Source organism: Pholcus phalangioides, unplaced genomic scaffold, assembly GCF_987345545.1.
Source record: "Pholcus phalangioides strain wild (caught in Gottingen) unplaced genomic scaffold, Ppha-v1.0 ptg000007l_1, whole genome shotgun sequence".
Classification (NCBI taxonomy): Eukaryota; Metazoa; Arthropoda; class Arachnida; order Araneae; family Pholcidae; genus Pholcus; species Pholcus phalangioides.
In genome coordinates, this window is record NW_028301600.1 from 31,065,732 (window position 1) to 31,092,639 (window position 26,908).

General features: G+C 35.0%; 1 protein-coding gene across 2 annotated transcripts; it reads right to left on the reverse strand.

The window, feature by feature from the left end:
• Positions 1-220: 220 nt before the first annotated feature.
• Positions 221-23,800, reverse strand: LOC149085169 (uncharacterized). Of its 2 annotated transcripts, XM_089233035.1 has the most exons (3): positions 23,096-23,800; positions 2,173-3,312; positions 221-852 (listed from the first exon to the last, which is right to left on the reverse strand). In XM_089233035.1, exons 1-2 carry the CDS (start codon positions 23,661-23,663, stop codon positions 2,177-2,179), a joined length of 1,704 nt encoding a protein of 567 aa, XP_089089161.1. In that variant the 5' UTR covers positions 23,664-23,800; the 3' UTR covers positions 221-852; positions 2,173-2,176. The 2 variants fall into 2 exon arrangements, with proteins under 2 accessions (XP_089089161.1, XP_089089159.1); XM_089233033.1 differs by having other exon boundaries at positions 221-3,312.
• Positions 23,801-26,908: the final 3,108 nt, after the last annotated feature.

Here is a 26,908-nt window from a genome sequence, read left to right on the forward strand (position 1 = left end):
CTTTGTAAACCACTTCGAAATTCATCGTGAGCAATATTATCAATAATGTTATTTAGATTATTAGTCATTCGGAAGATTCCTTCTGGGATAATCTTCAAAAAAATTATATAAAACAATAAAATGATCAAACGTGTAATGAGTTATAATTATTAATGTCGTAATATTTTCCAAATATTATATAAATAGAAGACCACACACACACACACAGTTGTTTTGTTTTCATACATTTAATACTTTTCACATTTCGCTTGTTGCGAATAGATTTACAATAATTTTTCCTTGTATTTCGACAGTTATGACACTATACTAACAGAAAGCGAAACACAATGAACAAGAAAAAGAAATGTACAAAGCCGTCGTGTACGTAGTTTCATTTACATAATTATGTATTTCAATATACGCCACTGGCAAGGAATTTAAGACAGAGAGAGAAAGAGTATAACATGTAAAACAGGTGAACATCAAATCAAATGAACCAACGCAACAGAGATTTATTTTGTTTCCCAATATAAATATTTGCGATATCTATGCTCTTTGAAGGAGAAACAGCCATGTCACATATACAGAGAAGATCGACAACATGCTTGATTTATACAGGTACAGGTAACGATAACATGCATTATTATTATTGAAAACGCAGTAGAAAAAGTAAGAACTGAGGAATAATGAAGCACATTGAAAAGAAAGTTTTTCGCTGCACAGCAAGGATAAGAAGCATTTATGAAATCTTTTGGTGTGTTGTAGAATTCACGAGAGCCGAAGAAAAAACTTTTTTTAGTATGTAATATTTATTTTCATTTGGTCACAGTTTCCTTTGCTGTTTGTAGAATTCTTTTCCAGGAAAAGAAATTCCTAGAAAATAAAATAGAAAATATTAAAGAATATTCATGAAGAAACAGTGATAGAAAGATTCCTAGAGATTTAAATATTAAATACATGAAACAACAAGACTGTCGACCGATCCGAGCAAGACGTCTGCGTGTCTTCGTATTCCCCAATCATTTGTCACATAGAAAAAGAAAAGGAGATTATCAGAACAAATAAGTAAATATCTCACAAAGATAGTAGTATCCTCAAGAAGGAATTTATTTGGATCAAGAAATACCTGATATTGCAATTTAAGGTATCCGACTACGTTGAAAACGTCATTTTGGAAGAAAATATCGATTTTTATTTTTTATGAAAGCCCTATTCTTTGTGATTTCAAAACAGGCCTTAATTTGTTTACATGACGCTCAGAACCGAAGTTACGTCCACTTCAGTGTTGCATTTGTACATAAATATAATCAGTGAATAAAAACTTTAAACGTGTTTTACGAAGAATGATATTTTTTTTTGACATTTTACTTGACTTTGTGACATACTTTCTAAAAAGCTATTCATTATTATCATTACGAAATTTTAATATAACATTTTGCTATATATTATTGAGGTTATGAACCAAAATCTAAGGTCTATCACATATATTTTTTGAATTACGGTGTTTTATAGACGAAATGTAGGAAGAAATTTCAAAAAATTCACACGTACATTAACATATTTGGGTGTAACTTATGAGCATATCATGCAATCCTTTAAATTTTGGTTCATAACCTGCAACATTGCTAGCTAAATGTACTGTAAAAATGATAAAACATTTCATTAACAACATTTTTTTTGCGATCTTGTTTCGAATATTACGTGAATTTTTCCTAAAATTTTACATAAAAAAGGCTTTTTCCATGGAAAATGATATAGGTAGACCAAAATTTGTTACTGTTTTCAAAATTTCGAGACACTTTCCATCACAAAAAATGCTATTAAAGTTCACTCCAGTCACATTTTATAGAAAAGTGCTCTCGAACGTAGTCGGATACCTTAAAATTATTTTTCTCGGGGATTTTTCACGACATGGAATGTAACACCAACCCTTTTCTATAATTATAATATAGGAGAAAAATAAAGATTTCAGATTTATTCCCCTGTATGTCGATTTCATAGCAATGGTAATGGTAAGGAATGCCCGATGAGTTGTTGTACATATGCTTCGAAAGTTTTTAGCATTTGGCACTTCGGGACTTTGAAATTATAGATCCCTGATAGGATCTTACCGTATATATTTTTTCTGCGTGAGACTGGAAAGTGAAGTCCAACATCTTGAAAGGAATTCGATATCGATATTTTTATCCTTACCCTGTCATTCGGGGAAACCTCCCGGACTCTTTCTCTCACCTTCTGAAGAAAGGTCTTGTGGTGATGGATCTTCACAGGGCGAAGACGAATTCCAGCATTCAGCAGAGCCGACACTAGAACTAACGGCGTTATTTCCAGGCCTTTCAGCTTTTTTCCTGGCTCCATTTTCATCGGATGCCACCATCGAACCGGGCATCGAGTTACTGAAGAAAGTAGGATAACCTGGAGCGAAATTCGGGGCAATACCATGAAAGAAACCTGGATAAGCGGGCAAAGGTAACAAACCACGGGGCCCATGGGTAGCTGAAGAATAAGGGCGACGAAATGGGGTGCTCGATGTTGCTATGGCTAATGCCGAAGATGAAGATAGTGGCGGGGCGCCTGACATGGATGAAAACACTGAAGCAAAACTCGGATTTGTAATGTTTGCAGGTAATGTAGGAAGGGGAGTGCATGATGTTGGGACTGAAGAGCAACTGACTTGGTGCGGCTTCGGTATGTTTGCTTTTAATGGCAAACCACCAGGTAGATCTCTAGAGGTCTGCAGTGGACTTGTCATATGAGGTGGAGAAAGTGGAGATACCGGTGGAGTGGAAGTGTCTGGAGTGGTTTCGTTAGAGTTGGGTTCGGTATGGTTGCCTTCTACTGTTGACTTAGCACTGAGAATGTCATCGATAGCTTGAAGTACATCCCCGCCGTTCCTCTGCAGCACAACATTTAAAACGTTACGATTCTCTTGTGGGAACACTCGTGAAAGAATCTCCAGAGGTGACTTCTTTTTGTTCAGATGGAACGACGTCATGTCATTTCGCGAACGTTCGTCCTCTATGCCATTCCTATGATGAAGATCAAGCGGTTCTTGAGAAATTCCCCAGTCGGCCTTCGGTTTCACGATCGAATTTGGTGGTTCTTGTGCTGATGGTGGGGATGAAGAGGTTGGGGAATGAATGTTTGATTCGGACAGGTGGCCGTCTGGTTGACCTTGCATTGGTCGGTCTTCGGCTTGATCCGAGTCGGATGAGTTATTCTCTTCGTCTGTATCGCGTCTGCGAGTCGGTGAGATGTAGGCTTCATCATCTGTTTTGGGACTTGTTGATCTGGTTAGACGATCCTCATTTGACAACCTTGCTCTTTTCCATTCTATATGAAATTAAAAAAATTCTATCAGATTGGGGTTTTTTTTATGCAAATCACTGTACTAAAAATTGGTAGAACAGTGATTAAAAAGCGTTAAAAAAACCAAAATTTATTTAATTAAAATAATAAAATTGAAAATTGCATGCATGCAAATCTTCATACGTCAGAATCAAAAGGTTTTGGGTCTCATAAATTAACAAATGAATATCAAACAGGTTAAGTGGTTCAGGTCGATAAGACACTCGCCTGAAGTAGCAAGAATGTTTAGGGAGTCGGGTGTTCGATACCCGATTCTTCCTTGTTAGAAACTTTCTTGACGCTGAGGTACAACACAAACGGTGACAACAGAAAACAATTACTGCTATCGCAATGAGTTTCACACCAACGGGTTAGCGCACCAACAACTCAGTGAATATAAAAATGGTAAAATTTCGAACGCTGCCGTTTGGAATCTGCATAAAATCATAGGTCTCGGTTTAATTAGCTCTCGTGTGCAGAAAATGACCACGGTGCGACAAAAATGATCAAATGAATATCAAAGTATTATTACTTGCGTGTCATGTTTTTGAGATGGGCATAATTTAAATCTGATCACTGTTTTGTTGTTCTTTGGATTACAGCAATAAGTCAAAATTTGGAATTTTTTTATTCAGTTTTTATGCAACCACATTTTATTATGTGTTCATTTTATTTTTGATTTATATCGCGACAACTGTTGATAGATGTAGAGCTTCTCTAGAGTTCGTGAGTCAGCACAAGTGATTGATAGGATTATTGAAAGAGAATGCAAATGCGCTATCTAAATGGCATTCTCTCAGATCATTCCGTTTTATGCGGAGGCATTCTTCAACCTGATGGCGTTTCTGTCTTTCTGTGGATTACGAAATGTTACGGCGACGAGGAGAGAGAAGGTGCAATATAAAAAGACAACCGGGAAACAGACGTTCATAAACAGGGAGAGCAAATTTGGTAGAAGAATATATATGTAATATGAGTTTCACCGGGACGGAGTCAATTCATTCCACTAGCAGTCACAGAAAGCGCAATCCCAAATTCCAGATTTTTCTTGCCCTGTAGAAACTTTCGGGGGTCGCGGAGTGTTTTGCTATTGATGGGAGGAAAAGTCAAGAACGAGGTTAGGATTTTGTACGCGTGTTGGGAGAAGAGGGACCACATAGAAGAGCAAAGGAAAAGCCTTTGAATGGTATGTCGGATGGAAGGAAGGAGAAGCATCTTGCTGAGGAATGCATCGTCGTCGTCGTCCGCTCGCTTTTGCTCCAGAAGGTCGCTGAAGCGGCCGCCCGCTCCATCCGACAGGGTAGATTTTATTACGGGCCACAGGGCGATACGCTCGACGCATTGTCGTTGATTTGACATATGACTTCTCCCGAAGAGAAGGCGAGTCATAAAATGCAATATTAATGGACCGTCGCTGCTTCAGAGCCATGTTACCAGAACGCGCCCGTGACGTCACATTCGTCGACAAGCCGAGCTCTGTGATGAATGGCGGCCTCTGCCTCATATCGGGAGCGCCGACAAAAATTTAATAATCGATAGAGTGATACGAGAAGGAAGGCAAAAGCGTTAGGAATGTGCCAGGACGTTGCGGACAAAAATATGGAGCGGGGTGGGTTGGGTGGTATATGACCGGTAGCGAGGTTTCGGGACCGGGGGGTGGCGGATGATGCCAGTGCAGTGAATAAACAGACATCGGCCGATGCTAGAGATAATGAAAGTTTCTTACGACGTCGCGTACCGAGAGGCACAAAAGATCCGAACACGAGAGGAACGGATATGAAGGGAACAAGGGTGCGCGATGGATGATATGCTGCTGCTGGCCTTGCTCTTCACTCTCTTCGAGATGGATACCACGAATTCCTCGCTACTTAACCCGCTTTTACGCCCAAGCGATTACTGTGACTGTCGGGGAGTGTGTGGAAGATTACTGGTAATCGCTTTAATGAACTGCTGTGCGACCAAAGAAGCCATTTTTGCAAAGCCTGTGGCGCCACGAGAGGTGAGAGAGAGAGAGAGAGAATGGATGGGAAAGGAATGTGGTATGGGAAAAAGAAGGCAATGGGAGAACGAAGTTGTAGATACGGGAGGGCTAATATCACGATGTTCCTTTCTAATGGCTGTTCCTCATGAATAGCAAAGTGAGAAAAGAAGTTAAAGTATTTTCCCCTCCTTTTACGTATACTATATATATGCATCATCTATTCTAACGTTTTGAAAAATAAAAAAAAAAGTTTCCGGAACAGTTATGAGATGAAAAATAGGAGAAACGATAGAAATTCTGATGGCGGGAACAGTGCCGGATATTTCGAATTCTGTATCTTCTTTCCTTATGGATTTTATTGATGAATTCAGAGGCTTTTTCACCCTTCGAGTCAAACAGGGGCTTCCAAATTATTGCATATTTTTATTAATACGTATATATGTTACGGTCGGCGATTATGCATAACCCTTTCAAACCCTGCATGCATAAATGTGGTGGTTGCTTCTTTTCACTGTAGAATTTTTTCTTTTGACCTGACTTGAAGCATTGTGTAAGTTTTGAATTAGGAATATGGTGAGGCTTTTTCATCAGAGGTCAGCACTTAGTCAATGGGAATTTTTTCCATATTTATCAAACTCACCAATTACACTACGGTATTATGGATAATCACCGTTAAGAGCAATAAATTTCCAGTATTTATCAAATTTACCAGATACAAATACAAATAAAAACGCAGAGGCCATAACAGGCAAATTGCTCAACGCGGTGGTTGAAATAAGATGCCCTAAAAATATAGATGTCAAATAAATAAACTATATAGAGACCCTAAATAAGAGCATATATTACGAAGAAAAAACTAATAATTAATAATATATAATACACTACCCATACTTATTATGGTTGAATCATACTGATTATGGTTGTCTTAAAATTTTATTCGGGTATCATGCGTAATCGCCGGTAGAAGTGATAAAATTATCAAACTTACAGAGACAATTGGCAATTATGAATGATAACCGATTTACCCCACTTTACATATACAGGGTGCATAGGTAACAGAGCGTATAGCACTTTATTGGAAAATCGTTGTTTTAGAGACATACTTCCAATTATAAAAAGTATATAAATAACATGTTGTATTCAGCTTCGTTGTTGTAAGAGGTGTTGTATAGTTGGTAAAATAAAAGTGTTAACTTTTTATACGGACACCCGGTGCTCAAGAATCCAATTACAAAATTGTTGCCTTGTCTTTCCTGATACCAAAAAAGAAAATTCCATGTTTCTAAGTGCAATATTAACTGAGATATTTGAATTCGAAAAACGGAGGAAAGTTGGGGGAAAAACAGTGTTAAATACGGATTACCTGTATTTTTAACGCTGTTTTTCCCAACTTTCCTCCGTTTTCGAATTCGAATATCTCAGTGATTGCACTTGGAATTTTTTTTTTTTTGTTATCATCAGAGGAGCGAAATAGAAACAATTTTCTAATTGGGTTTTTGAAAACAGGGTGTCCGTATAGAAAGTTATCATTTCTATTTTAATAACTATACAACCCCTTGCAACATAATGACGAAGCTGAAAACTATACGTTATCTTACTTTTTCTAATAGGAAGTATGCCTGTAGAATCAACGGTTCGCGATAAAGTGTCATACGCCCTGTTACCTATGCATCACCCTGTATAAGATTTACTTATGTAGCAAAGAATCCAAAATATTTTGAACTTCAAGCCCCTTTTGAACTTCAAGGCCCAATTCATTAAGCCGGTTCTGTAGGCCTATCGAGGGTGCTCAAGCTTCTGATGAGTATAGGAAATATTTTTTTAAATATTCGTGGCTCATAATAGGTTCAAAATTCTCGATTGAATACCATAATGAAAATTCAAATGATAATAAGGATCAGGGTCCCGGATCACGTAAAAGCTTGAAGATTTTTAGAGTTAGTAATTTTGTTGTTGGCAATTCCCATTCTGTGTTCTATCTAAAGAGGATAAAAAGCCCCACCCCCGAAAATATACGTGCCTCAAACCCCCGATCTCTTCAAGGCCTCCACAATTTTTCTGTTAAAATTCTTGAAATCCCCCCCCCCCCACCAATAATTTTTAATATATAGAAAATCTGGAATTTTCGAAATTTCACCAGTTGGAAAATTAGTATTTTTATTGACAAATTTCAGTAAAATGGGTATTGTATTCCCATAGGTTTGATACAAAATTGTGGTTTGATACAAAATTGTGTTTTGCTTCACGAGTCACGTGAGATGGCTCTAAAGGCCATGGGTTGAGCTTGAGCTTGTATGCTATATATTGGGGGTTTACATCCTCAGGCCACTGGACCAAATGCGGCCTACCAAGGGGTTCCATCCGGTCTGCGAAAGTTGTTGTGATAGAAAAGTATTAATATACACAACACGATAAATGCCTAAGCTTATTTCTAGGCATATTTCTTTATAAATATTTCCATATTTCTCATAAAAATACGAGATATTCCTTGCCAAAAAAGTAATGAAAGGCAAGTAAAGTTGCCAGTTAAAAGCAAAAAAAATGTCAAAAGCAAAAAAATAATTGTCAATTACAGCCAGACATATTGACAAAGGCAAGTAAAGTTGTCACCAATGACTAAAATTGTTGAAAAATTAACAATCGCGGAAAATGATGGGTACTTAAAATCTAAATTTAATTCACCAAAAAAAACCGTACAATATATGTTTGGCAAGTATGTGAGATGAATGTATTTATTTGACAAGAATTAATTATGTAGTAGAATCATAATTATCATAGCATAATTTATAAGTCAAGAAAATAATCTTAATTCTAGATTTGAAAAACTCAACTATGCCTTCTTGAAAATAAGAGAGAAATTACGGGAATATATCATATGGTAACTCTTTATATATGAATTTCTGACCCGCAAGTGGTAGAAGTAGCTACGGCATATCTGGCCCGCGGACTGTAAAGGTTGTGCACCCCCTGCTGTACATTATACCTAATTACCTAACGGACAAATGACTGACTTTAAGATGTGTACGCATTAAAATTTCGAAGGTAAAAAAGTCAAAATATACGCGTATATTTCTCTGACCTCAAATAATTTTCAAACATATTGATGATTGAATTTTGGAGAATAGCACGTTACTAGTTTGTTTCATGGGAATGTTGAAATTTCAAACGTTGATTGCCGTTATCCACTTTTAATTTCAATGGCAACTCCCACATTGACAAGCCCATTAACTTTGCCCCAGGTATCGCGTACAGGAACTTACTTTATGATGTACATTTATTTGGAAAATTAGCTCACAAAAATCTCGGAATAATTACCCCGCTCTAAGATGTACGCTAGAGGTTGTGACCGTTCAATTTCTGTCACACCGATCGCTTTTGATACATAAATAAGACGATTGCAATGAGAATGTATGCACTAGAACAGCGTTTCTTAACCTCCGATCCGTGGCCCAGAAGTGGTTCACTGCGATGGTACAGGTGATCCACAGGTAGACTTGATTAATCGCATCTAATCGAAGAAAATACTGGAAAACGCAATATTAAATATGAAGTAAATTATGACCGAAAATTGAAATTTATTACAAATTTGCTAAAATTGCTGAAGAGTCGGGAAGTAAAGGACTGCAGCAAATCGTCGTAAACTAAAATATATTTCATGAAAGAAAAAATAAATATTCATCATTACTGGGGACCACTTTCATTACGGGAAACTGATCTGAAATACGGCAAAATACGGGAGTTTTAACTTTTTTCTTAAGTTCGTTATTATTAAAAGAGACAGGGTTTTAATGTGCAACCTTTCATACGATCTCCTAATTAAGAAGCAAATTATTATGCTACCCGAGACAATGTGAATAATCACCATAATCGTTATCATAAGTCACCAAAATCACTAATCGTTGTTGGAATCGCTGAAAATTTCGAATCAGAGGAAAAGTGAAGAACTACTGGGACTCGCAGTGAATTGAAATGTAGTTCACAAAAAAAAAAAAACGTTGACCATGACAAAATATGTAAGATCTAAGATGAGTATTTATATTTTTAGTCATAATTATCATATATAATTTATATGTTATGAAAGTTATCTTCATTAACCATTTTACGTTAAGATTACAAATTCGTATAAGCTTCGTTGAAAAAAGAGGGACAATCACATGAAATCACAATAAACAAAAGCACAGGAATGTCCCGTAAAATACGGGACACATGGTTACGCTACTCATGCTGTAAGTTAGAGGTCGGTTGAACTGTCTCAGATATTTTATTGCTACTTGGATTCAGAAACGTTGAGAAACGCTGCACTAGAATGCAATAATGCTATAGGTCTACTACTTCAGCAATATCTCCCTAAAATTTCAATACGGGATTCCTTTTAATTAATGAAGAACAGCATTTGGGAACCTAAATGAAAAATTTTAAGATTTAATTTTTTTTTCAAAATTCTTCACCATCACTCATATCATTAGGTTCATTACTATACTGGGTTTTTCCTTAAAAGTTTCCGAAAGACAGTTCATTTTAAAATTCAAGTAAAATATGAAAATAATCAGTTAAAGAACAGAATTGTGATAGTTGCACCTCTCCTAAAATTATTTTTTGGGGAAAACACAGCAATTAAAATATTTATACGGTCCCCTTAATAAAAAAAATTCATTAGTGAAATTTGCGCTTTTCTACTCTACCGAAAGAATACGACCCGTAACAATTGAATGAAAATTCGCTGAAATATAGGTGATTTAAATTATTTTTGTCATTTTTCATATTTTTTCGATGTCCTGAAATTTTTTTGAAAAGATGTTTTGTTACGTAAAACGTGGGATTTCAATCTCAGTGAATTTCCATTTAATTTCTACTGCATAATATAAAGAGAAGCAAATCTCATCAAACGACTATTTTTTTGATTGAAAGCCGTAAAAAAAATATTTTTTTCAATTTTCCCCAATAATCATTTTTAGAACATTCAACAATCACAGAACAATTCTATTCTGCTGATCATTTTTCATATTTTACATATTTTTATACTCCTTTCGGACACTTTTGGTGTAATTGCCTATATAGAAGGCCTACACAGGCAATTGCCTAATCCAAGGGTTATCAACTTTTTTGTGCCGGTGGGACCCTTTTTAGTAAATAATTCCTGTCGTGGCACCCTGTTGGCCTTTTTTTTATATTTATTTATCAAATTTACTGATTTGTTTTTTCCTTCCAGCGGCCCAATATTTTTGATTCTTTGTAAAAGTGAATCTTATGTTAAGTATGATGAACCGGTTATTATGAATAATCGCCAATCGCCTCTATAAGTTGGATAAATTTATCGCTTTTACCGGAGATTATGCATGATTCCCAAGCGAATCTGGTGAATTTGATAAATACTAGAAATTTATCGCATTTACCGGTGATTATGCATAATACCCTAGTACAGCGATTCTCAACCTTATTTGACTCACGGAGACCTTTCAGTAGATAATTTCCATGGAGGAGAACCGTAGGTCTCTTTTATTTACTTATTTATTTATCACAAAAATTTACCGATTTATTTACTTTCCTCGAGTGGCCGTGGAGCCTCTGGGAAGTGTACACACACACAGAGGAGCACCGCTTGAGAACCGCTTTCCTAATGAATCTAATTTCATTGTTGATGTCAAATAATTATAAAATTAAATCTTAATATTTCATTTTCAGGTTATAAATTACGCAGTAACCTACTGTATATATAAATTCTTCATTAATTCTTAAAAGTGAGTCCCATCCATAGAATATTGAAATCTTGTGGAAATATGCCGAAGACGTACGCTCCCGACGAAACCTATTCCTATCAAATTCGGAGTCATAGTCTTAACTTCCAATATATATAGGAGCCAGTCATTGTTGAATTTGTCACCCACTCACTACACAGAATATTGAAATAGAAGGTTATCGAAAATAACTCTTTGAAACGGGAAACAATTGAAAAATTCTCGAGAAAGTCTTCTAGGGTGGCTTATTGAATAGCACTGATGTTTGAGAGTCAAATTTTCGGAACAAACGTGAATCTATTTGAATCGAAACGAATGAATGTGCGTTTAATAGTCATTCAAAGAGACGGGGGTTGGTTTCCACAAGAGTCGTGAAACAGGTTCTCTAAAAGATATTGAATTTATTAAAAATTTTTCGCTTCAACGATACGAGATCGAAAATATGTGCCCCATTGAAAATCCTGACAGCTATTTGCCGCATCGTCGCTGAATTTAATGTTTACTGTTGCATAATGGAAATTCCCTTTTCACCGAATATATAACTTCAAAAATGATAGGGATGTCTCCATATTGAGCAAAAGAAAGTCTTCACGCTGCTTTATAACCTTTTCTATACATAGTGGATATTAGCGACCGCCCAATAATTACACACGTGATTCCTTGTGAAAAACGAATATAGAAGAGTTTTCCCTTTTAGGATCGGACGAATATTAAGGGAGTTACAACGTTTTGAAATTTTGTTACGTATCAGTTATCTACAGGTCAGTTACGTGCCAAACACCCAACGAAAAAATTGTTTTCCCATGCAGCGGGTTGCCGCTAATTGAAAATGAACTGAAATACTCAACCCCGTTAGAAGCCAAAAAATCACACACACAGTAATTTTCTTTCACGATTGGTGCTTTTTTCCTCTTCGTATAGAGCGATGTTAGCCTTGTTATTACGTGCTACTTTCACCCCACCATATATTGGAAAAATTTATCATTTATCACCAGATCTTCTGTAAAGTATCAGCCGAACGAAATCTATTGGAAAAAGTATTTCCCCAAAATCAACACTTTTTTAAAAAAATGTAGTAATTTTATTTCCTTCAGGCCGGGATTACACTATAAAAGTTTTATAAAAGTTCGTTTATTAAACTTGAAAAATGCAACCAATAGGCGGATCAGTTAAGTTCGCTCGAATGTAACAGATGTATTTATTGGTTACATTTTTCAAGTTTTATAAAATAATTTTTATCAAAGTTTTATAGTGTAATGCCGGCTTAAGGCTGGTATTACACTATAAAACTTTGATAAAATCCCTTTTATAAAACTTGAAAAATCTAACTAATAAGGTTATTGATTACATTCTGGAAAATGTAACCGTTGACTTTATTGGCTGCATTTTTCAAGTTTTATAATAGGACTTTTATAGTGTAATACCGGCCTTACACACACACACACTTTCAAATAAAATTGTTTTGAGGGAAAAGGCAAGGAAACAACTGGTTTGCACAGCTTTATCTTTCTTGATCCCTCTCAGGGTTATAGCATTGCTATCAGCTCAAAAACGCCAAGTTATAAGTTCTGTGAATTTGGCAGGATTCGAAAGCTACGTCATCAATTTTTATTGCGTTATAACTCCATAATCAGGGGCGTCGGAAGTTTTAGAACTTGTGGGTGCTCGTCTTGATCTTTGTATATAGGAAATTTCGATTTCTTAATCAGTTCAGTGGGTGCTCAGAACAGGGCCGTAACTAAAGAATGGCAGGGGAAACTGCCCCGGGCGGCAAAAATCCTAGCTACGACCCTGGCTCAGACCCATATTATAAATTTCCGCGCGTGGGTGCTCAGACCCATACTATAAATTACCGTGGGTGCTCGAACACCCATAGAACCCCCGGTTCCGACGCCACGTCCATATATAATTATTGGTTCAAATAAAAAACTTTTCCACATTAGTTTTTCACAAGGAATCACGTGTGTAATTATTGGGCGGTCGATAGTATCCAGGACCACTAATTTTTCACTACATGAGTAGTGCGACCATATGTACTGTATTTTGAGAAACATTCTCCATTTTACGTATTTTTGTTTGACTTCCTTTGCACGAAATTGTCCCGTTTTTTTAACAAAGACTATTTGAAAATTGATGATCTTTAACTGAAATTTTGAAGATAAGTTTCACAACTTATATATGTATATAAATTATACTGTGATAATTCCGTGGAATGCATTTCAAAAATTCATTGCGATTTTCAATAGCTCTTCATTCCACACCTGTTGCTTATTTTTCGGTAATTTCTGCAACGATTGGTGATTTTGCAAACTTATGACAAAGCTACGGTGACAAAATTGGGAATTTTTCGTACTTTGTCGTGTTTAAGATCCCAATTTTGAATTATTTCTTCCAATGAAACATGGTCACCTTGTCTCATGAGCATTTTTTCCTGTGTAAAATAATTCTTCTTCACTCTAATTTGTATCGGTACTTTGTTTTACCGGGCTTTAGAAATTGTAGCAATAATTAGCAGATCTGTGTCGAAAATCACGTGTTTTGGATTTAATTAGCGATATTCTGCATTTATGATCGCAACTTTACGTAATTTTTTTTGATGAGATATGGTTACCCTTAGTATGAAGGTCTATTTTTTTTATTTGAATCCATAAGGATTTTACAAATATTAATTGCAAATATTAATTATTCAATAAAATATTATTTCATTAAATCAGAATTAAAGCATCAAGTCTGTCTGTGCCATCGTCGCTGATCAGAGGTTGAGAAACGCTGCTATAAGCTAATCATTACCAAAACATTCACCTATATATATCCATTGGATTTCGTAAAATACCATATGAAACGTGCGTCTATAATTTACGTATACGTCTGGCTGTCAAAATCAATAACGTCATAGTTATGATTCATCGCCGGTTTTATTTACTCAGTTGCAGTTTTTTTTGTATCAAAAAGACTTGCAAAAACAGTTCGATACTTATCTCTAAATCACAGTTACGTGTTACGTATCTCGAGACAGTTGTTCTTTGTTGTTTCCGCTAGTATAAAAATAAAATAAAAAACTGATAAAAACCTCACATCTGAATTCACTTTCATGAATATAATTTGTGTTTGAATAATTAAGTTGGGTTTCAGACAATAAAATATCTATCTTTACAGCCGATACATGTATTTGTGAGGCCGGGATTAAAGTTTTGTAAAAGTTCTTATATAAAACTTAAAAAATTCAACCAATAAGCGCATCGGTTACATTCACGTAACAAATAGGTTTATTGTTTGTTTTTTTCAAGTTTTTGAGATATCTTTTATCAAACTTTTATAGTGTAATCATGGCTTAATTCAGGCCTAAATCGATTTTACCTGCGTCTATTCGAAGATTTTTATAACTACGGGTTTAGATCTAAATTTGGATTTAAGATTTTTGTTTTTTTTAATTATATTTAGCACCTTGAATATATTGGAAGTGTAAGAATTAAAAAAAACCTAAAAAATTTTATATATAAATAATGAATAATAATATAATAAATTAATAGTAAATTTGAAATTTATTCAGCGCAATTACAAGTATTCAAAAGATAATCACAAAAACCAGTTCAATAATACTCAAGAGATGACCTTTCAGGGTCTAGCATTTATACATATTTGGAACAGACCAGTCTCTGATGGTATGGCTATATAAATGAATAATTAAATAGTAAATAATTGAATTAGATAGCCCAATTTTATATCCTTTAAATATTCTCACTCGTGTTCAACTATAACTTAACGCTGGGGTTCTTAAGGTTTTGTGTTCTCCAGACCCATTGTGTGCCGATGAGATGAAGAATACGGATCCTCGTGCCATTCGAATGAAAGCCACAGACCATTTTATAGAATAATATTGAATATGAAATAATGTAAAAACAAAAACTTGATAGTTTTATCATACAAGCTCGCGAGACCCTCGCAGTCTCTCCAAGGTTAAGAACCCTTGATTTAACGGGTGGATCAACGGAGTCTTTGCCTGGAAATAAATTATTCCCTTAATCACTGAGGATTTTTATTCATTTTGAATTTCTTACAAATTGTTTTGTTTCTTATTTCGATATTTCATTTTTTTTTCATACCCTTGTATTCAGCTTGTGCGTAGTTTATGTGTTGTGTTGTTCCTGTTACGTCATTGAATGTATTTTATTCATACAAATAAAAGCCTTTTCTCTGTCTTAAAAAAAACATTTTTTTTAAAGAATTATATATATTATATATATATTATAATATAATATATATATAATTGGAAAAATCCCCATACCATATGTAGGCTAAAGGGCTCAGGACTCGTTGAAGACCCTAGCAGAATCATTGATTATTATTATTATTAAATAACTGACTACTGAGAATGGAAACATGTCGGAATCTAGTTTCGCCTGCCACTTGAATATAAATGATTTTTGAAAATGAATTAAACTAGAAAATGCCGTAAGAATTTTTACAGATTTGATATACGTAATACACTAGATAACGATAACAAATGCCTAAACTCACTTGCTGACAGTTATGACAGCTACACATAAAAAAAAGAAATCGCAACATTCGAGATAGACATCGGCAAGGATAACCAAACAACGAAGAATCGGAGAAATAACTGAAATTCGAGAACTTTCTTGTAGCTATTTTTATTGTATTTGTTCTTTAAATCCGGATAGTATTTTCATACACCGCGTTTTATACAGTGTTTAATCATATCAGAAAGTTCAGGTGAGGAGAAAATGCGATTGTATAAAAGAGATGAAGAGATATATACAAAGGGAACAATCTATAACAGGAGTTGAAAGAGAACACATGAAAGAAAAGCTTGGCCGAAATAATACTAAAAAAAAAAAAAGCAATGGGAGGATTCCGTGGAACAAATAAAAAAGTGCTGAAAAATAGATTCCCGTGTTAGGACACTGCAGGGACATTCACTGTAATCATTTGAAGTTTTTGAATTGTGCAGAGCGCGTATGTGTGGAGCTGAGGGGTGCCCCACAGACACCAACTAGATTTGTTCACAAAGCAAAGAAAGGATGGGGACCCCATAGCGAACGATTGACGATCGGACAATGAATAAATCTCTATATATACCAGAGGTTTTTATCTTTTTTATTTCTCCACCCATTTTTCAAAGATCTGGAGTCGAACCCGTGTTTTCCCGCTCTCCCCATAGTTGACACCGCGTGGCGCGAATCTCTCCTTACGTGAACCTCCTTTTAGATATACCGTTAGCCCCGCGTGAGTCCAAAGTTACAAATTAATCTACTTTAGATTATCTATCGGACACAATTGTGTCCTACCTCAGCCGAAAGACACCGAATACGCAAAGATAGCAGGGGGAAGAAGAGCCGAAAAAAAATCTCTCCTTTCAAAAGCCGCTGTTTTCTTTTTTGTCCTGTTCCTGCAAAACTTTTCTTAATATTTTAGTTTTATTTTTCTTCCAAAAGTTAACCGTTCTTAACTTTGCGGGTGGCCAAGTTGTTGAAGATCTTCCCATTGAAAACTCTATTTCCCGAACACTTTTAAAAGGATTTTGTCAGGTGCGAAGGGATGTAAACGTCCCGGGAAAATATTCTATACTTTCCAGAAAAACGAAAAAAAAAAATACTACTTCAGTATGGTGTCAGGTTTTTTTCATATTCAAATTCAATTTAAGATTATGTTATCAAGAGAACGCTTTGAACATGAGATCTCACTCTTTTCTATGATAAGCCATCTATGTTCGTAGCAATTTATCAATGGGAAATCAAACTAAAAAATTAAATTTAGACGCTATTTTACGATTAAAACACAAAATCTCGATCTAAAATGTAATCTAGCATCATTATACATAAAACATCTCAAGTTCTCAAAAACTATGCTCTAGTAAAAATATCATCAAAAATAATATTTAACTTGATTTATTTAGAATTTTGTATGCATATTTTTGATGGTATATGCTATGCAACGCCAAAAAATATAGTGTTTTGCAAGTCTCCACTACTTGTTTTTTTGCAAATGTTTGAAACATAAAGAGGAAAAAATATATATATATAACACTTTGCACGCATGATAAAACAACATGAAATCAGTGTAATTGAATAAAAATTAGTTCAAAATCAAAGAAAAATGTTGAGGTCATAAAATAAGGCACAACCGAGCTGGAATGATTGAGTTGACTCTATCTTATTTAAAATTAAATTTGAATTTCAGATTTTTGCAAATTTAAAAAAAATTAAATCATTTTTTCATAAATGCAGTATTTATGAATGTGGATCTCAAATATTTTGTCTCATTTTACAAACTGAGCAGTTTCCATTATGTTGAATCAATTTTTATTCAATTACACTGATTCATGCTATTTTATCATGTGCGCAATGTGCCAATAATGCATTTTTTCTTAATGTTTGAAAATTTGCAAAAAAAAAAGTGTTCAAAATATGTAAAAAATGTAAAAACATAGCATAGCATAGGCTATGTAATCAAAAATATTTATACAAAATTTGGAACAAATCAATTAATTAATAATTTTAATGATATATTTCTATTATAACATAGTTTTGGGGACTTCCGAAAATGTTAATAGGTATGACTCCTTAAATAAATATGAAGCAAATATTAGAGCAATAACTTTCATCTTGTTTGTAAGATATAAATTTTATGGCAATGGAAACAAATTTAATATGAATCCCATTGAATGTTCTAGATTCTGAAGATAACGTTCTATACAAAAAAAAGTGAAATTATAATAAAAAATATATTCTACAAAAATTTCGATGACAAAGAAAAATCAATATTTCATAATAGGATCTTTTTCCCAAACACAAAACTTCTTACCGTCGCTATGATCTTGTGGATATTATGTAACTATATAGAGTAAACTATAGAAAGAAGTCTATGGCTATACTTAACAATGTGCATTGTGAAATCTTTCAATCAATCTCTGAATATACTTGGGTTCATAGCTAACTGTAACACTTTGGAAAATGTATTCATAAATAATTTCATGTTATAATGTCTTACCTTCAGAAAAGAAGTTATCCGTGGCTTTCAAATGAAATATCTTTATACACCTTACCTGTGATATAGGTTAAGCACACACATGTCGATTCTTTGATTTTTTTTTCAAAATTTAAGTTTTCATCTAAATAATATTCAATAGAAATTGATGGGAAATGATATATAAAGCACTTCACATATCATCACACTATACTACCAATTTCCAAGATCACGTTGCAGACAAAAATGTAACCAATAAGCGTATCGGTTACATTCGAGCGAATGTAATCAATAGGTTTATTGGTTGTTTTTTTCAAGTTTTGTAAGAGATCATTTATCAAACTTTTATATTGTAATCCCGGCCTTAGTGTGTGTGTATTTCATGTAAAATCCTTGTTTTCAAATTTCCTACAAACAAAATTCATATTATAAAGAAACTGCTATATACAAGCTTTACTCGACACACCTTAATAGGGCATGCGAGGAAAAACTACTGTATACAACACTCACGAACTGTTTAGACAAAATTGGAAGGGCCATAGTACCTATCAAGACGAACAATATTTACAATAGAACCTATGATCACAATCTATTCAGAGTGTCAGAAAAGCGAAACTTATAAACACGCCCAACAGACAAACAAGTCCTCACTTTCAACGTTATTTCTGAACATGACCGTCAATATTCTCCGTATGTAGATTTTTAGCTCCAATTTTTTCTAAAGAGTTTACGACCACCCTGTAATAGATAATATAATGAAAAAATGATTGTGCAACACGCGATTAAAGTAGTACATTACCATTTGAGATATTTTTGACCCATGTGTCTTGGTCAGTTTTCTACGAATTGATAAAATAATTGAAAGTATATAAAAAAAATTAACTCATTTTTTTCATTTTATTAAGTGAAAATCTGTTCTTTTTCAACTTTCGAAGAATTTTACTTTGACTAAATGTACTTGTTCCCTTACAAAAAACCATCCATCTCGAAAGTTTTCTTTGCATGTTGAGCATTCTCTTGATCCGTAAAAGTTAATCACTCTAGGTGGTTCTATCAATTTCAACTGTAGGTGGCACTGACTGAAGGTTCAGGCGTATAAAATTCTGCAAGAATTTTTAGTTCCCGGCACAATCGAGACCCGAGAATTACAGTTATAAAACCCCTTTCGAATTTTAAGGCACTTATGTGGCATTCTAACGCATCGGTCGCGATCTCCAAAAATCACTATTTTCAATATAATTTCTAATTTCATTCCTCGGTGCATCTCGTAGCACTGTAATGTACCACCATTTGGAAATCAACCATTTGGAAAAAAAAGTTTTTAATTTCGTGTAAAAAAAAAAAAAAATTACGATCTCAACATCTCTTATGGTTATGAATGTTTCATGAACGAATTTTTTCTTGTGAAATTGAATAAAATTTTTATGTTTCGATGAAAAAATATCAATTTAACGTCTCATGAACACGTTTTACTCGTATTACGTAGAAAATTTTCCGTCAGTTTTTGAAAAGTTAATTGATTATTCTTGTAGACCAAATATTCTATCTTCCAATAACAGGTTTTACAGGCCATGTGTCTAAAACTTCACTCTAGATGATACTCTGGTTTCCAATCCACTTTGAAGTTTTATACAGCAGGCCTTCAAAGTGATCAAAGATCGCAAAATCGTAAAAAAAAAACAAAAAAAAACCACCAGAAATAATAAAACACTCTTTTCATTTGTTCATAATATATCTACCAAGAAATGGATTGGATAGAGTTTTGTTGCATTTTACGGATTTGGAATTTAGAATTGTTAATACACAGTAAAACTTTGGTAAATCGTCATTTTTTTTCGGTCTCGTCTAGCTTCCACATATAACAATGTTCTTAAACCCTCGGTTACTCGTCACTAATTTCGGTTAACTCGTCACTGAAAAGTTTGAGAGAAAAGAACAGATGATTTTTATGGCTTTCTTTGAAGAAAAAGCTTGATAACAACATTGCTATATGTTAAAAAGTGACCATAAAAGAGAGAGAGCCGTTACATACCGAAACGGAACAGCTCAAATAAAGAAAGTGACACGAAGTTCATTTTCTTACTAAAAAGACAGAAGTTCTTGGAGCGTTAGGGACTATTCGAGCTTGACCTAATTCCTGCTCTGATCTCCATTAATTTGGGGCTCAAATTCAAACAAAATATATTTGTTGATAAATCAGGCATTTTTTCCCCAGTTCAAAATGCTCTCTAATGTCTGTTTTGCCTTGCCCAGGAGCCTTCAAGTCAAAATTCGGCCTGTGTTCGAGATTACCTCATATTTGTACCATGAATTACTGATAAAAAATTAAAATCCCTAAAATTAAATGTGTCATGTGCATATGAAATTAATGTGCATTAATTGTGTTGTAGAGAAATGCTAACTATTCTAGCATTTGCTCTGATTAGTGTAAATTTAAAAAAATACTGGTATAAATCGTAAGTTTGCCCCAGTGTATTTAACCATTATACAGTAAGTTGAATACTAAACGCTTAAAAATTTTAAATTCGTTTTTGTTCTTATATTATCTATAAATTTCATTATTTTATTTTAGTTTTAATTTATATTTTGATGAATGATATATCATTTTAAATTTTTACGATATCCAAAATATTGAACATTGAAGCTAACGGCACTTTGCTTAAGTCGTCACTCCGCTTAAGCCGTAATAATTTCTCGATAACTTGAGTGAAGGCTTATCGAAGTCTTACTGTATTTCTTAAATATTGAAATCGGATCCAGCTGTTGCTTTCCGTAAAATCCCAAGCAAACAGTTTACTAATCATCTTTTAGTCCCATGATAGAATCCAGGCAAAAATAAAGAACACCAGTTGTAGTTTAGAATCAACATCTAACTCCCATGTTGTGGTCAAATTATGTCTTTCCATAATAAATGTAAATAAGACACCTATAAATTTACTTTTATTTGTTTTTACCGAAAACATTTAACTCTAATGGAAGGGAGGGGGTTATTATTAATGTGTGTGTGTGTGTGATGAAGTAGCCTGGTGTGTAAATTCTACTTAGCTCAAAAATATAGATCTATATATCCTATCGTTACCTACGATATTGCAGTTTCAAACGTGTTCTATGTCTTATAGTCTAATGCAAATTTGTTTGTCAACGGTATGGTCATCCGATGGTTTCGTCTTACAAGATCCTCAAATTCTTGAATTTAAATTCTGATTCTTGATTTAAAAAAAAAAAAAAAAAAGGCTACCTGTGAATTTAACCGACTTGGCTTCAACTGTCTGGTAGTTTCACCCGACAATCTGTAGTTCTAGTTTCAGTTCGAATCCCAATTTTTTTCTAGAATATTTTAATTGTAATCTTTCGAAATTGCCTTGAAAATATAGATCCAGTTCTAATTAGCTCTCGATTATGTGAACTGGAATTTAAAGAATTGATTATAGCCTACTCAAGAAATGGAAAGAAATGCTGCTGTTGATCGCAATCAACAGCTGATGCTGAGTAGAAATATGAATTTTTCTGACTAAAAATATTGTAAGAATACAGTATCACGTAATCGCCAATGAAGTTAAGGAAAGGCGATATACAGAAATGCGTATTGTGTAAATTAACTTAATGTTATTCAAAAAAATAAAAAATAAAACGATTGGTTTAATGTTGTTTAAAGAAATAAATTACACTGGAACAAAAGTAGAAACATATAAAAAGTTATTTTTCGGTAAAATGCTATTTTGTGTGAGTAGATTCCTTCCATAGAAATCACATTTTCGGCTTAAATATGAGATTTGACTTTGTCTCAACGCTTTCTTTGTGTAGGCCTACTGGGTGAAAAATTTCGATCAACGTCAGGGCATGCAAATCACGTAGCCTACTTGTAATGTGCCATGAAGAATAAACCAAGCAGTCTCAGTCCTTCGAATTGTCTTTTAAATGAGTTTTATTCCAAACTTTTACTTTTTTTAAAATTAAGCTTCTGATTACTAAAAACTAGAAATCTTCATAATAAAAACTACTCAAACTTTACTATCTAGATTGATATTTCCTAAACAACGTTATTTTCCTAGTTTTCAAAGATTTAGACGGATATCTGATTGTTCTTACGAGAAATTAAACGACTGAACTTAGTAATGCATAGCAAAATGTATTGAACACATCAAACCGTTCTAAAGGAAGCAGTTTGTTGGTTCGAAAACTCTTTTAGGACATAATTACACTGAAACTCAAAATATATTTTTTGGATAGAACCATAGTATTCAAAGGTCCGGACAGGACTTTATTGGCACCGATATAGGCCTACAGAGTATTTTGCTCCTTGATTTAGCTCAGGGGTTCTCAAACTTTGTCTGCCCGCTGCTTCCTTGACATGACAACGTTTTTCCGCTGTAAGATACCCAAGAATAGTCTATAAAAGAACCACCTCAAACCCGTCAGCTTGCCGCTACGCATACTTTGAAAACCACTGATTTAGAGAGTAGCTCGTTATACGTGTTTACCTATATCAACTTAGTTTTTTCCGATATATTCAGGAATCATCACAGGTGTTATCGTTGATTACTTGTTAAGAAGGTGCTCTAGTTGCATATGAATTGTGGATTTCTCTCCTTTTATTTCATTTGCAACTAGAGCTGCAAATTACAGCCTGTAATAACTAGATATTTGGTAACCTGGGACAAACATGAATTTTGGTGTGTGTGCCCCCCCCCTTAATGATGTTGAACGATCGGTCAAAGGAAGGGAAAGAAGAAATTTGATGCCCCCCCCCCTGGTCCACCAGCGCCTGGATAGTCACATTCATCCGCTTCTAGTAGATGTGGCCCTGTTGTGGCTGTAGCCATAAAATGACGAGAATTAGCTAATTCAGCTTTCTTGTCTTTGTTAATAGGCCTACTCTAAGAATGTGTCCAATTTTAGGATACCCTCGATTTAACGAACTTCTTGTCCGGTAATTGTCATTAGATTGACGTGTGTACAACTGCATTTTTGTGCATTGGGTGAATTTCTTCGTGAACGTGATTGTAGCCTTCTGCTGGATGATACAGTGAAATAAGGTTAAGGTTAGAAGAAAGATTGCAAAACATACCTGGTGAATGATCATCAGGGGGTGCAGATGGAATTCCACCCGTACCAGACGAGTTCGAGTTGGTGGCCGTTGTATTGGACGAAGAACGTCCGTTGGAACTTCGCCCACTCAGCAGGTGGGCCATAGCAGCCGAAAACGTGAACCCGGCCCGATGCATAGCGAGCAGGCCCTCGTGGCATCCGTACAGAAGACTCAGTTCCCGTGCCTCGTTTTCCTCCTGGGCCTGCTGGCGACGCAGGGCCACTTGGGCAGCCATCACGCGTTGCCTTTCTGCAATGAGCGTACACTTGGCGCACACGCAGTCTCGCCATCGACAGTAACGTTTGTGGCCTTTAAGGGCCGAGACGACCCCATGGTTACGACAACGGGCACACTTGGGAGTACGTTGGTAACGTTCAGCCGACCGTAGGAGCAACCCCGGGGCAGGCCCGGGAGCGGCCAAAACACTCGCCGGCCCGCCATTAACTCCCGTGGCTTGGGCCGGAGAGCGGGCCGGTCCCCCGGGCCCCGACCAGGCCTCGGAGGAGCGAGGCAGGGCGCCGTCTGTCCGTCCCGGAACGCCACTCATCAGAGGACTTGATCTTCAGGTGGGGTTCACGCTTTTGGGCTTCTTTTTTTTTCTCTTTTCTTCTTCCAAGTCTGGACCGAACGGAGGATGAATATCGCTCGTGTATGTCGTTTGAGTTTGGCGGGTCGCTTGCTTATGAATACGGAAGAACACTGTCTTCTTTAAAATGAATGGCCTCATAGTTCGTTTCGGGCGAGGTACCATTACGTTCCCCAACTGAACGAGAGCCCCGCCTCTTTTGTGGAACAAGTAACGAATCCACTTGTCGCACGCGCATTTCCTGACAGCGATTGGTTTCCCGGCAGCCACTGGCAAAAGCGGGTTAAATGTAAACACCTCCTATCTTTTCTTTCTCACGGCAGCAATCGGTTACATTCGAAGCGAAAATCTTCCGCCGCATGTTTTAGAACCACCTTCTTCTCGCTTTTGTTTTTGTTTTTTAGTCGTTTCTCTCGATTATATCAAAAACTACATTTTTCTCTTTATCTGAGTCAAACTCACTCAACAGACAACGTACAAAAAAAAAAAAACCTGACGAAACGATTTTTGTTTTGTTACCCTTTACACATGGCCGCCCTTATAAGACGCGCGGCCCGGTGCGAAAATAATTTTCGGGGCACCTTAGCTCCGATTTTATATATTTTGGGAACTGCGAATTGGCATATTCAAAGATTCATTCATTATCACGAGAAAAATAGGAATTCTGAAAATATGTACAGCACAGGCTACTTATCAATGAAAATTCAGAATTAATCAAAGAAAAGGAATTTCAGAATTAATCAAAGAAAAGGAATTTCAGAATTAATCAAAGAAAAGGAATTTCAGAATTAATCAAAGAAAAGAAATTTCAGAATTAATCAAAGAAAAGAAATTTCAGAATTAATCAAAGAAAAGAAATTTCAGAATTAATCAAAGAAAAGAAATTTCAGAATTAATCAAAGAAAAGAAATTTCAGAATTGATGCCCACCTCGATGGGCATTTTGCCTGTTGTGGCCTTGTAGTTGTATTTGAAAATTAAGAATTAATGAGAGGAAAATAATTCCAGAATTGATGAAAATTCAGAATTATAATGAGAGATAAACAAATTGAGAATTGATGAAAATTCAGAGAGAAAAAAATTCCAGAATTGATGAAAATTAAGAATTAAAGGGAGAAAAAAATTTAGAATTAAAGGGAGAAAAAATTCAGAATTAATGAGAGAAGAGAAATCCTAGAATTGAAAATATATTTGATGTATGTATATATCTTTCACTTCTATAACCGTAAGTGGAGCGACCGCACCTGTCGCACACTCCTAAGGACGGCTCTACCTTTACATCAGGTGGTGCACAACCTGTTTAGTCCGCGGGCCCGATATGCGGTATTTCTACTGTTCGCGGGCTAGAAATCTTGTATATTTTACGGTAAATGTGATAAATCGGTTATTATGCATAATATCCGATTTATTGCTTACCAATCGTCTTGGTAAGTTTGATGAATTTATCACTTTTACCGGTGAATATGCCCAATACCTACCTGAGTGTCGTTGATATATTTGATAAATACTAAACAATTATCACTTACCGAAGGTTATACATAATAGCCAAGTGTCGTTGGCAAATTTGATAAATACTTGAAATTTATCGCCTATATCTGTGATTATGCATACTACCCTAGTGTAATTGGTGAATTTGATAAATATGAAAAAAGTCCAAATTAGTCTAGTATGTATGTATGATGGATAGAGCCTGGAAGTTCAGGCAAAATGCCATAAATGCCTTTTTTTCAGATTTTTTTTCGTAAAAATGGCTTTTTTGATTTTTTTTCCCTGCTGTAAATGCCAATTTCGATAGTTTTTGTTATGTTTATTCGTAAATTTTAGAATCTGTAGTAGCCTACTTAGATGTTTTTAACATTGGGAACTTAAAAGAATTTTCATTTTTCAAAATCTTCAACACCCTTACAAACATAGGCGTACGCAGAATTTTCTCCGGGGGGGGGGTTACGTTTTTCCTGCAAAATAACACTATAATCTCGGCTTGGGGCGTCATCTATCTTTGACTTTAGCATTTTCTAGCATTTTCTAATTTTACACGCATGAATTTTGGCCGTATTAATCAATTTCTCGATAATTTACAAAATAAATGATGATTCTGGTAAGTTGTACCTACTTATAAAATAATCGGATACAGTGAAATACCGGTTAACACGGTGCTTCTTCTGTCTTAATGAGCCAGATCGATTAGAAAAATGTTACAAAAAACTTTATGCTTATACGTATTTCGTAATGTTTATTTACTATTATGTTTGGCATGTAAGAACCAGCGAAAAGGACAGTTTTTCAGTGTCTATTTAAAGAATTTTTAGTGCCTTTTTACCTGCCCAATTCGAACATTATTAGTGCCTAAACTTCCGGGCTCTAGTGATGAATATAGTCGGACCCGAAAAATTTTAGCAAATTTTACGATCGTACCCCGATATATTGATAACAAATTTTTCGATTGTACCCTAATATAATGGCACATTACATGTATGAAATATCATGTATCCTCTAGTAGGTATATCATATAGTATGATTTATCATGTTTACCAACGACGCGACTATTAGGTAGGCTACTATGCATAATCGCCAGTAAAAGTGATTAATTTAGGGAAATTTATCAAATTTGACAAAATGGTCGGCAGTTATGCATAATAACCGGATTTATCACATTTACCGTAAGGGTGATCACATGACCCGTATTTTACTGGACATTCCCGTAATTTTGGCCGTCCCAATATTTTAATAAAATGTTCTGTTTTTTCCCCAGTTTCCAATATGGCTTAGTTAAATTTTTGAAATCAAGAATTAAGATAATCTTTATAAGTTATAAATTATATTATAATACCGGTAATTATGCTGCTATCATAATTAGTTATAATCAAATAAATATATTCATCTCACATATTTGTCAAATATATAGGCCTACTTTCTTTTTTTTGGCGAATTACATTTTGGCTTGCAGTACCCATCATTTTACGCGATTGGCGTATTTTTAGCAATTTCAGCGATAGTTAGCAAGTTTACTTGCCTTTAACAATTTTTTTGACATTTCTTAGCAACTTTACTTACCTTTAGCAACTTTTTGCCTGTAACTGGCAACTTTACTTGCCTCTGATAATTTTTCGGCTGTAAATGACAGCTTTGTTTGCCTCGACAACTTTTTGGCGATATCCCGTGTTTTTATGAAAGAAATATGGTCAGCCTAAATATTTATCGTATTAT

Excerpts from the sequence above, each read along its gene's own strand:
- LOC149085169 (XM_089233035.1), bottom strand. The coding sequence starts at position 23,663 with ATGAGTGGCGTTCCGGGACGGACAGACGGCGCCCTGCCTCGCTCCTCC. Across the intron at positions 3,313-23,095 it reads CCCTGATGATCATTCACCAG|AATGGAAAAGAGCAAGGTTG; the intron begins GTATGTTTTGCA and ends AATTTCATATAG.